Source organism: Primulina huaijiensis, chromosome 2 (assembly GCF_012295235.1).
Source record: "Primulina huaijiensis isolate GDHJ02 chromosome 2, ASM1229523v2, whole genome shotgun sequence".
NCBI classification, from domain to species: domain Eukaryota; kingdom Viridiplantae; phylum Streptophyta; class Magnoliopsida; order Lamiales; family Gesneriaceae; genus Primulina; species Primulina huaijiensis.
The window spans coordinates 6,099,075-6,110,683 of NC_133307.1; the positions used below are offsets into that span (position 1 = coordinate 6,099,075).

At 33.6% G+C, this 11,609-nt stretch overlaps 1 protein-coding gene across 1 annotated transcript; it reads right to left on the reverse strand.

Annotated features, from left to right (window-relative positions):
* Window positions 1-8,485: 8,485 nt before the first annotated feature.
* Window positions 8,486-9,607, reverse strand: LOC140965876 (protein PHOSPHATE-INDUCED 1-like). The gene has a single exon (XM_073426107.1). It carries the CDS (start codon window positions 9,546-9,548, stop codon window positions 8,610-8,612), a length of 939 nt encoding a protein of 312 aa, XP_073282208.1. The 5' UTR covers window positions 9,549-9,607; the 3' UTR covers window positions 8,486-8,609.
* Between the last annotated feature and the right edge of the window lie 2,002 nt (window positions 9,608-11,609).

The window sequence follows — 11,609 nt, forward strand, 5'->3', positions numbered from 1 at the left end:
ACCTCTACACATTTGTATGCACAAAAGTCCCACTAGTGTATTACCTAACATCCAAATTCTTTCTATGAAAACTAGTACAACTTTTAAATGTACTTTTTCCCTCTCAAAACACCCCAATAACTACATCAAATTAATTATCGATTAAATTTTAAATCAATGAAATAATTTATTAAATATAATTTTAAATCAGTGAAATAATGTATTAAATATAATTTTGCTTTTGATAATTTAATTAGTCCAATTTTAGGCGCAAGTTTACATACATGATTTAATTCTTTAAAAATTTAAAAAATAACACGTTCTTGCTTACAGCATAAAATTAATTAGAATTAATTATTTCAAACTAGGTTCTTATAAATCGATATAAAATTCACCATTTTTATTTTAATATAAGTAGGTAAATTAATTTACATAAAATATTTTAAGGAATATTTTAACAATAACACATCCAATTATCTAAAAATATGCCGTCTATTGACAATTTTGTGTTGAAATTTAATTGCTTTGAAATCGAATCGATAGAGGGAATTTTTCTTTTTGGAATTTTCTACACCAAAATACGTACTAAAAGTAATATTTATTTGTTTGGTTTTCTAGTATTTTTTTGGTGAGACGGTCTCACGGGTCGTATTTTGTAAGACTGATCTCTTATTTGAGTCATCCATGAAAAAGTATTACTTTTTATGCTAAGAGTATCACTTTTTATTATGAATATCAATAGGATTGACCTGTTTCACAGATAAAGATTCGTGAGACCGTCTCATAAGAGACCTACTCATTTTTTTTTAAAACGGATTGGCTTCTTGTAAAGTTTATTTGTTTGGTTTTCCAATAATTTCTTTCTTATTATTTTATGTAACTTGCATATTTAGCAAAAAAATTAATCTGCAATTTTATTATTCAAATAGTATTTAATTTAATTACACATACTGGAATAAAAATTGTTTTAGACTAAGTATCACTTAATAAAAATGGGAAGTGGGACAAACCTGAGAGTGTTTAGAAGGGAATAACAACAAAGAGAGTTGAAAATGGCCTTTCAACGGCCTAACCTTACTCCCAGATCCCCAAGTTTCTCCATCTCTCCCACAATCCCAAAAAACATACGCCATTTGACATTTTTCTTGTAGTTTCTCAATCCCAAATCAAAGCCAAAGTTTGAATCTTTTTTGTGCTGAAACCAGGGAAGAAAGGAATAAAACAGCAATACATCAATGCAAGGTGATGTTGCCATGACTGTATCTGAATCTGGAGGTTGGTGGGGTGGTGTTACGGGGTTGCCCTTTTCAAGAAAGAGGTACCAGATATCTGACTGTTGCTGTGTAAATCCGAAGTCTTTTTTGGGTTTTGGCAGATGAAGAGGGGAGCAAATGCAGTAGTCGTTGTTCTTCCTCGGGCCCCTTTTTTTCTCTTTCGCTGGTTGAAGGCAGACAGGATGAAGCCAGGCATAAACTTTTGCAAATTTTCTCTTGAAAAAGAAAGATCCCTCTTCGAGTATAGGCCTTTTTAGTATTTTATTTTGCTTTTTATCCTAACCCATATGAAAAAAAGAAGGAAAAAAAAAAGATATTTCTGTCATAGCATGTTTCTCTGAGACGTTTTAACATTTTCCAGTGGTGAAACACTGAATGATTGTTCGTCTAGTCATATGCCAATGCGGAGTGGAGGAAGTAGAAATGGAGCTTATAAATTTTTTCTTACATATAGTTTTTCTGTTTGTTATTCAGAAGTTTTTGCACTTAAGATGGCAAATTATGACTTATTGATTATGCGTTTTTGCTTGTCCCCGAATTTCTAAAGATATAATATAACGGCACATGCCATTTCCTTTTGCTTTTTGAGTTATGTTTCTCCATTGCATTTTTAGCTTTATCCACATTTTTCGGGACTTAGGTAGATGGTAAGAGGTATTCGGTAATTTGTGGCGAAAATATCTTTTGCATTTATTGATTGCCATTGTTTTAATCTCTTTGATGATGCTGGTTTTTGCTTTTGATGTCCTTGTACATGAGGTTTCTTTCTTGAGAACTCGAGAATAATTGTTGGTTGATGTCATGATCGAAAATATTGATGAAGAAAGAAATATGTACATTTGGCTCTTACATCTGTTTTAGTGAAATTAAATGTGACACATGGAATGGACCAATAGGAAAATAATAATTCATGAATGCTGAGGTTTATAGGTACATTTTCTTAGTTTAATATTCTTGTAATTACTTGTATGGTTTGGTTCGATGTATACACCTTAATGGTGTTCTAGCAGCCTTAAAGGCATTGCAGCACCAGATATTTTCTTTTCAGAGCAAATGTATCTTTTCATTTAAATAGTGATTGTTGGTGTTTAGATAATGGCTTATGGAAATTAGAAATGTTAGCCCTCGATTCATGGGGTTGAATCGTGACTGGATGGCTTTCAAATGGGTGTTATTATGCATGAAATGAAGATCTTTAATACTTCATTCAGTTTACTGGGAAATATGCCTGATCAATTTGTTCGTGCAGGTTTAAAGCCATTATTTTTATTTAGGGGGCACAAAATTATTTTGTACATTCTTACCTTCTTAGTGGGGGCAAAACCTCCATGTTTTACATAGATATATTTTACCTTTAGTTGAGAAGAGGTGAATTGCTCTCATCACCTGTACTCTATTCGTCGGTTGTTCGACTGCAAATAAATGAAAGTAACATGACTGATTGTTTTCCCTGAAAAGACTGAAGATGAGTCAACTATTGAGGTATTGGTCTCATGTTTGCTGAAACATTTACTCGTTTATCTTGTTTGCTCGATGTTTCCATTTGAGCATCATGTAGATCAATTTGCATTTGCGACCTTTTAAGGTCTAGTTTAGTGTGAATCTTCTTGGTAGATGATACTAGTAATTGCCTCTCTATTAGTGAATGAAATCGTGTGACAGTGAGTCAGGTTCTATGGCAGCGGAATCATTTGCATTTAGCTCCCGGGAAAGGTCTTAGATGACGAACAGAAACGTTTTGAAACACAGATAGACTGGAAATAACATGTCATTACTATGATTTATATCCTGATTTTTATCTTTGGATTATGATGCCTACTTCATTCCAGTTCCTTGGTACTGAGTTTATAGTTATGTTGCATCATAGTTTACTGTTAGATTTTGAACATTTGACCATGGCTGTTTTCATGTCATGGGATTTTGCTTGTTGTTACACAACAGGACTGTCTTTTGTTGTAGTTGTTTGCCGGATGTCTGTGACACAGTTGGGACATAGGGTCAAGAGTGTGGAATGTCGAACGTCGTAGTCATTGTTATTCTATAAGAATCTAACCATTTATCGGTACGAAATAGTAGAATCTCTAAAGAAGTTGAAGGGATGAGAGTGAGCGCGCCATGATGCAGCTTTGCACAAGTATTACATCGGAGATTTTTATTCACAGCGACTGTAACTCAAATCATCCAAAGAAGAATCTAGTACAAGGGTCATCTAGTGAACTCATATAGATGTAACAGTAGAACACCAATTAACATTGATTTAGAGAGTGCAGTGTGGCATCATAATTGTCACCCAATGCATAAGTTCATTCCAATGAAGTATAACAGTCCCAAGCCTTTATTTATTTCCAAGAAATCGAATGAACACAGCTCCTGGGTCCGCTTTTTGATTTGTTTCATCTACATCTATCATTTTTAGACATATGTCAAGATCTTGCTCGAGTCATAAATTTCGAGCCCGAACAAGACACTACCTGCACGGCGGGTAGGATCGACAGAGATTTTTGCCTTGGTGCAGTGGATTGGCATGGTCCCTACACAAATACCTTGCTATCCCAAGTTCAAAATCATTTCCATTTTTGAAGTTATTTCAATGTCGTCCCTCATCTCTTTTTTGACAAAAAAATTGGACCAATGACTTACTTTTTTGAGTTGATTGACTTAAATGCCCTTTTATATTATTTGAAATATATAATTATTTTGTAAGAATCAAATAAAAATATAATGATATTGATAAAAAAAAAATAGCTAATTATATAAAATAAATCAATATAATAGTAATATTTAAAAATTTTATCAAATAATAATTATATTTACCAAAATACAGAATAAAAAGTAAAATTTAGTGGCCAACATCTGAAACGTATATTTAACAAAATATAGAATGATTATATTGAAACGACCTCGATTTTTTTTTTTATTAACTAAATAAAATAGCTTAACATCTCTAACAATCAATAATAAATTAACATATAAAATCTCAAGTGCATAAAATAAATCCTAAATCATCGACTATTCAAAACTCCATAAATCGACTTTCACAAAGATCAACTAACAATGAATTAAAGCATAAAAACATCTCTAAAAATCATTAACATAATCTTTAAATCATTTATCTAGCAAGCTAGTGCGTAAACATAAAGACCTTCGGGTGTGTACTGCTGCACTCGATCCACTCAATCGTCACCACCTTCCATAAATCCTCAAATCCTGTAACATACAAACCTAGTGAGTCTAAAGACTCAGCACGCTCTAAACATGGATAGCAAATAATACGTATACAATCACATGCATTAAAATCATACATTTAAAATAGCTTTTAAACATAAATAAACCATTTTAAAATCGTTAGAACATCTTAAATCATTAAATCATTAAAATAACTTTAAGCATAAATAAATCTTTTAAAAAATCATTTAAAAATAGTTTTAATCATCATCATAAATTATATATCATAAAAATCATTTTAATTGTAAAGCTTTCAATCATATATCATTTTGGGTAAAGTTTGATCTTTGAAAGTGACTAGCTTTTATCCTTTGGTCGACTGCAGTCTTAGCTCCACATGATCCATGGGGGTGTGCACTAGGCTCTACCGTGGAAATACGATCTTCGGGGCTCCCTCGGAGGCCTTCTCCCATAGACGAGCTCCCTCTGGAGCCTTTTTCCCATAAATGAGCTCCCTCTGGAGCCTTTTTCCCATAAATGGGCTCCCTGTAGGGCCTTCTCCCGTAGATGGGCTCCCTCTGGGGCCTTTTCCCCTCACGACATCCCCACAAACTCATATATCATATCTTTTGTCACAGACAATTCACATCCCTCAAACTATTTTTCCTTTTATTTTAAAACCATAACATATCATAACTTTCCAAAAATAGCATTTTACACAGTATAACTTGCACAGCTTTACATAAATCATAAAAATACATATTATAATCAAAATCATCATTTTAAATCATAAAATATCATTTAACATGCGTTATGATCATTCGGGACGCTGCCAAGAGTTTTCGCATTTTCCTAAGTTTAAATATTTGTTTTGCCTATGGACTTAAAAATTCTCGATTTTATCTTTTTCTCATTTTTAATGATATGAGCTTATTCTAAATAATTATTTAAGCTCAAATTTAATTTTTCATAATTTTATAAACCTTAAAACTAGGCTTTTCAATTAATTCTTTAATTAACATTTCGTGAGGCGATTAAATCCCGAATAAATCCAAAATTCATTATTTTGATCCCAAATTTTAAACATAACATTTTTATTATTTATTCTACCCTTGTGAGTCATGAACCACACCCGTGGACCCATGGTTCCATTTTTAGTCTTATTATTTTCGTTTTTGACACATGAACGAACCACCCGAGCCAACTCCTAAAATACTCGAGCCATGGTCGAGCCACCTCGAGCCAAACCCCAACCAACCGACCTAGGAACCCTCCTGACCAAGCCCAGCTCATAGAACCTAGCACTAGATCGCTCAAACTCACCTTAAACTTGACCCAAGTTCTGCACGTGTGTGTGCGTGAGACTCAATGCACTACTCCTAACCCAAATAGGACACTTCCAGCTGATTAACCATCGACCCCTCTCGACCTTTACTGACCCTAGACCAGTCCCAGACCCGAGCCACTCCCAGCCCGAGCCCCTGAGCCACGCACAAGCCGCCTGAAGAATTCAACAGATTGCGCGCATGGCTCCCTTCTTCACCTAAGACTCCTAGCTAGGAAGGACTCTTCCAGCGGAGCCACAATCGAGCCCACCTGACCGTTACCACCCATGGACCATGCCCAGACCAGCCAAGACCCTAGAACCCACGTGCTAGCTACCTGGATCAGAAGACGGCATGCGCGTCACCTTGGAGCTTCCCTCGTGTTTCTCTCGTTTGGCTCAAGCCACAACGCACCCAGACACTCCAGACCCTGGCCCGACCGTTGCCCATCACCCTAGGACCTTGATGGATCACTTGGCCCAGCCCCAAACCGAGCCACAGCCCCCTGTACAGTAGCTGATCGCGGGAAGGTTTGGGAAGAGTCCTAGTTTTCGTGGACTCCTCCCCAGCCTAAAACACGAGTCCTAGCCATGCTAGGACTCTTCCTAGAACATAGCCACGACCCTTAGGACCCAACCCTCAGACTTGGTCAAGCCCCAAAGCCCCATGCAACAAGAACCGAACCTCTTGAGCCTCAACAAGCACACAACCTTCAAAAAAACTCTCGGCCCTTTTTACTGATTTCTTGCCCACGGTTCCAGCTTAGTTTTCCTTTAAAAATTGTCATATTTTGACTATAATCCATTCATATTTTATCATGTATTGGCAGCGCACTCGTTGGATTCAAAAACGTTTTTAAAACAAGCGTAAAATCGTAAAAACGTTTACCGTAAAATAATCGAACTCACGTATTTTTCATGCATAATCAATTAAAACACACATATTATGATTTGTATGATGTTTGAAAGGGGTTTAGAAAACGTGCACTTACGTTTATAACGCTCGAATATACGATCTTCAGCGAGGGTGCGATGTTGGGCGACCGGACGACGAAGAACACAAGCTTTTTCTTCTCCCAAATATTCGAAAATATTAGGTGTGTGCAAGGGTGATTCACGGCTGCTAGGCTATGGTTTTTTGGTGTTTAAAAGTCCTTGGTCACTTACTTTTAAATAATTAACATGTTAATGAGCTTTGAGTTTGGGCTTGCAAGCTTAAGGATCATTGGGTCTACTTAAATTAATTAAATTGGGCTCAATAACACTTATTTAATTAAAACATAAAATTTTATAAAATTAGTTTCTATAAAATAATATTTTTTATCTTTTAAAACTTCTTGTTTGTCCAAAACTGACTTCCCGGAAAAAATCGAGATCGACTCGTAAAATAATTCAAACTCCAACATTTTTAGGAAAATTAAATTATTTTTAAATCATATTAAGAAGCCTTGCCATCATTTAAATAAAAATAATTATTCTTGTCTTGGCCGTCTCCGGTTTCCTTTTCCCTGTCTATTATCGAATATTCGGATAAAATCTTAAATTTCATGTAATCATGTCATATTATCATTTAATCATGCAAATCATACATTTAATCATATAATAAATATCATGCTAGCATTTAAAAGTAATTAAATAAAACAATTAAGCAATTAAAATAATTTTGCATGCATGNATAGTATAATAAATTTAAATTGTAATGTCGCGGTTTAAAAATTAATTAAATAAAAATAATAATTGATTATATATAACAATATATAAATTTTTTATTTAAATAATAATATAATAGTTGTATCTAAAAAAACACTGAATTATTAAAAAATAAAATTCACTGATCGAGATTTCAAACTTGTATTTAACATAATATTGGATATTTATATATATATTTTTTATATGATTCAAATAAAAATACAATAATAATAACTAAAATAATTAGTTATAAAAAAATAAATTACTAATAATATTAATAATGTTATACATTATTTTATTTAATAACAAAAAATACAAAAACAATTACGTGTAACTCATTATTTATCCCAATTCTGTTAAAAACGCAACAAACATAAGATTGATTTGAACTAATAAATAATCCATTATTTATCTCACAAACCAAACGTAGCTTTAAAATATCTTTGTTTTCGATGTTTGTGGGATCTTGTTTCTATTTTCAAATTCAATATCACTCGCTAGAACATCTTGTTTCTATTTTCAAATTCAATATCACTCGCTAGAAAATAGAACTCGTTCTTGTCTTTAATTTTTTCGCGTATTGATCTTTACATGTTATGTTGTACATATATAGATCGAATTTAATTTAATATTATGTTAAATATTTCTATCAGAAACAACTTATAAACTGTTTGGAAAAAAAATTCAAGCACATTTAAATGTTTATTATACGTTCTACAACAGTAAACACTCGTAAAATAATTTGTCTAACTGAATACAACTCCGAGGTTCTTCTCCCACAAGGCCTGTACAGATTGTTGCTTGCGTAATGTATTTTTGAAGTATAATTTAAATGTAGAGGACTAACTTATCCAGGGATCTTCGGATTGAAACAATCTATACCCATGTGTAGCTCGGTTGTAGGTATATCAATGGCGTAGGTTGTGTGTAGAGTAGGTCATCTAATAGATTTGTTTTCAGGTTCGTTTCACAAAATTACATCTAAAATTAACAAGGCATATTGCTTGCTCAAAAAATTGATAGAAGATTTGAAGGGTAAAAAATATAACAAGTATTGATGAAGCAACCCGATTAATTCACTCTAGTATTCGGGAAAAATGAACAAATAAATGAATTTAGTATGACATTATCTTCTACCAATTACATTTCTTCTAACCCCTAAATATTGTAAGCATAAATCAAACTAAAGTGGAACACTTGGAAGTGGAAGGGTCATATATCGCCGGAAGAAGGTATTTCCGGCCACTCGCACCATGAGCGTTGTAGCTACCACCGGTGGTCGGATCCAAAAGCAAGTCTCCGGCGTAGCCTGGGTAGGCCCCTTTTCCATACACACCGGGGCAAGCCGAAGCAGCTTCCAATGGAGCAGTAGCCGGGCCTTGATAAAACCCGTTCCCGAAAGGGTTCGTGGCAGTTCCGGCCAAAAGCCCGGATAGAACAGTCACCACTCCGTCCATGCCTACATCGTTATTGGGGGAACCCAATGGCGGGTTCTGCGGGCCGTAAATGGGCTGATGGAAGGGCCAAGCACAGTAGCCGGGGCACTGTGTCTCTGAATTGCCCACCCAAATGTAGGCAAATTTCTGATTCTTCCCCTTCACGATGGAGCTCTTGGATCCGTGGGTTCCGCACCTGTTTACGCAGAATCCAGCTACAGTGACATCAGAAGCCGTCAACACGACGTTAATTGCGTTCTTCCGCTCGCCCTTGGAAGCCAGCTGCACGATCTGTTTCTCCGAGAGAGATTTCCCGAGGGAGTATTTGTCGTCGAGGATTTGCTTGCCCAAACGGAGAGACAGTGAGGATGGGTTCTTGGAATTGGCGAGGCGGTAGTACTTGTCGATTCCCTTCCACCATGTGGCCACGGATGGCTTGCTTCGGGTGGAGGCGGAATCCGACAAGGAGGCAATGAAATCGGAGACGATAGCCCTTTGTGCTGGCTTGAAGTTCCCGTACCATATCAGATTGACGGAGATTGTGCCTTGCAGAAGGGCACCTTTGTGGTATCGAAGAATCTGGTTCTGCTGGTCTTGTGTCACAAGAATTCTCGAAGCAAAACACAGATTGAATACAGAAAACAGAACTAAAAGAGCATAGAAACAATGGTAAGAAGCCATTTATGTTTTAGGAGAAATGAATCGCTTTGAAACTTAGGATAGGATTTGGTATGAATTCTTGGAAGAGAGGAATGTGGTATTTATAGTATTGATTGATATTGTGGAATAATAAATGTATAAATATTAATATTAATGAATATAGGAAAAGGAAAGTGAGGAGAAAGAGACAGTACGCGGTTCTTCAAGTGTAATGTCTTTTATTAATTATATTAACGGTTTGCCAGCCTTTTCGCTAGAATATTTATTATTATTAATTAATTAATATTCTCATTTACAAATAAATATATTGTACCCAGTTTATAATATTAATTAATTAATATATATATATATATACAAGCTTATATTATATTATAAGTTTGAAACTCTTTTATTCATTTGATATAATGATATGTTTTAATAATTATATATTTATATTTTAATAAAGTGTCAAAATTTTAATATAAGTCACATGTAATTTAGCGGATAGAGTCTTTGTTTCTTGAACATCAAGTTATATGTTCAATTCCTATTTTGGTCTTTTTTTCTTTAGTCTATTTATTTTTTAAAATTTATATATCAAAATTACAGTGTAGTCTCTCACTATTTTTTGTAATCATATTTTGTTGTTCATTTAAATATAATTCAAATAAATTAATATATATAAAAATCTTAGCTACTCCTGTTTGATAAAGGATAAATAAAAGAGTGAAATTCTTTTTTTTTTTAAGTATTTGGTGAGATGTGGAATTCAATGTAATACATGGGATTCGATTGCAATTAATATTAATAATGCCCCAAAAGCACAACAGAACAAAAAGCATTACAGCTTGCTGACAGCAAAGATTTCCTATTATATTTACTCAAATGCCCTCGTTTTTCGATTTGTATATATGAATTTCAAAATTATGGATTTAATATAATGTATTTTGTAGTTTTAGATAAATAAGATCATAAAATTCAAGTTCATTAATTGTATGTTTATATAAATTTTCATGTTAATTAAAATGGATTTCAAATTCACCTTATAATGAAAGCATTTGAAATACATTATAGTTTATTTAAGTAATATTTAAATAAATAAGGTATTGATTTAAGATTTTATCTTTGATTTTATTGTTAACTATAAAATTATAATCGAAATCCATGGATTGCGTATCATTCATCCAAATGCGAACATAATTTTTAAAATTTTAGATAGATTATTAATAGGCATAATCTTGTGTGAGACGGTCTCACGGGTCGTATTTTGTGAGACGGATCTCATATTTTGGTCATCCTTGAAAATATATTACTTTTTATGCTAAGAGTATTACTTTTTATTGTAAATATTGGTAGGGTTGACTCGTCTAACAGATAAAATTTCGTGAGACCGTCTCATAAGAGACTTACTCTTAATAGTAAGGGTAGCTGTTACTATTTATATTTATCTGTATAATAATATATGATAAAATTAAAATAATTAAATAATTGCTTTATGGGATAATTTTTAATTTATAAAAAAACATATAAATCATATGACACTTGAAAATTCAAATTTGAGATTTGAATGGTTGGGGGTAATTTGGGAAATGTGAGTAAAGAATACGAAAGAGACACGTTGAGGTGGTGTATTGGACAGGCTGGTGGGGGCAATAAAGTGATCATAGGGAAGCGGGAAATTGAAAAAGGGTGATGCTCCAGTTGGCACTTGAGATGCGTGAGTGAGATACCACTCAATATTTAATTTTTGTTATGATTTCCTAAAATATTTGGAAATATATATATATATATATATATATCTTTGAATTTAAATTTTTTTAAAAAAAATCAAATCAGTACTTAGAAATTAAATTATTTATAATTTGGACTGAGAAATTTGAAATTAGATTTGATTTGACGGTATATTTGAGCGAGATTCACGCGAGTTACGAAGAAAAAATTGTGATCTACAAATCATTTTCACAAGTAAAAGTCTGAATCAGAGTTTTTGATGGTGATAAATCGCAATAAACTTTCTGGTTCTGTGTGTGATGAAATCAGCAAAGTTGAAATTCAGCATACCATTTCAGCCGCGCTGAATTCAACAACTCAGATTCAACCATG

Bases quoted from the DNA above. Each gene is read 5' to 3' on its own strand.
- LOC140965876 (XM_073426107.1), bottom strand. From the start codon at position 9,548: ATGGCTTCTTACCATTGTTTCTATGCTCTTTTAGTTCTGTTTTCTGTA.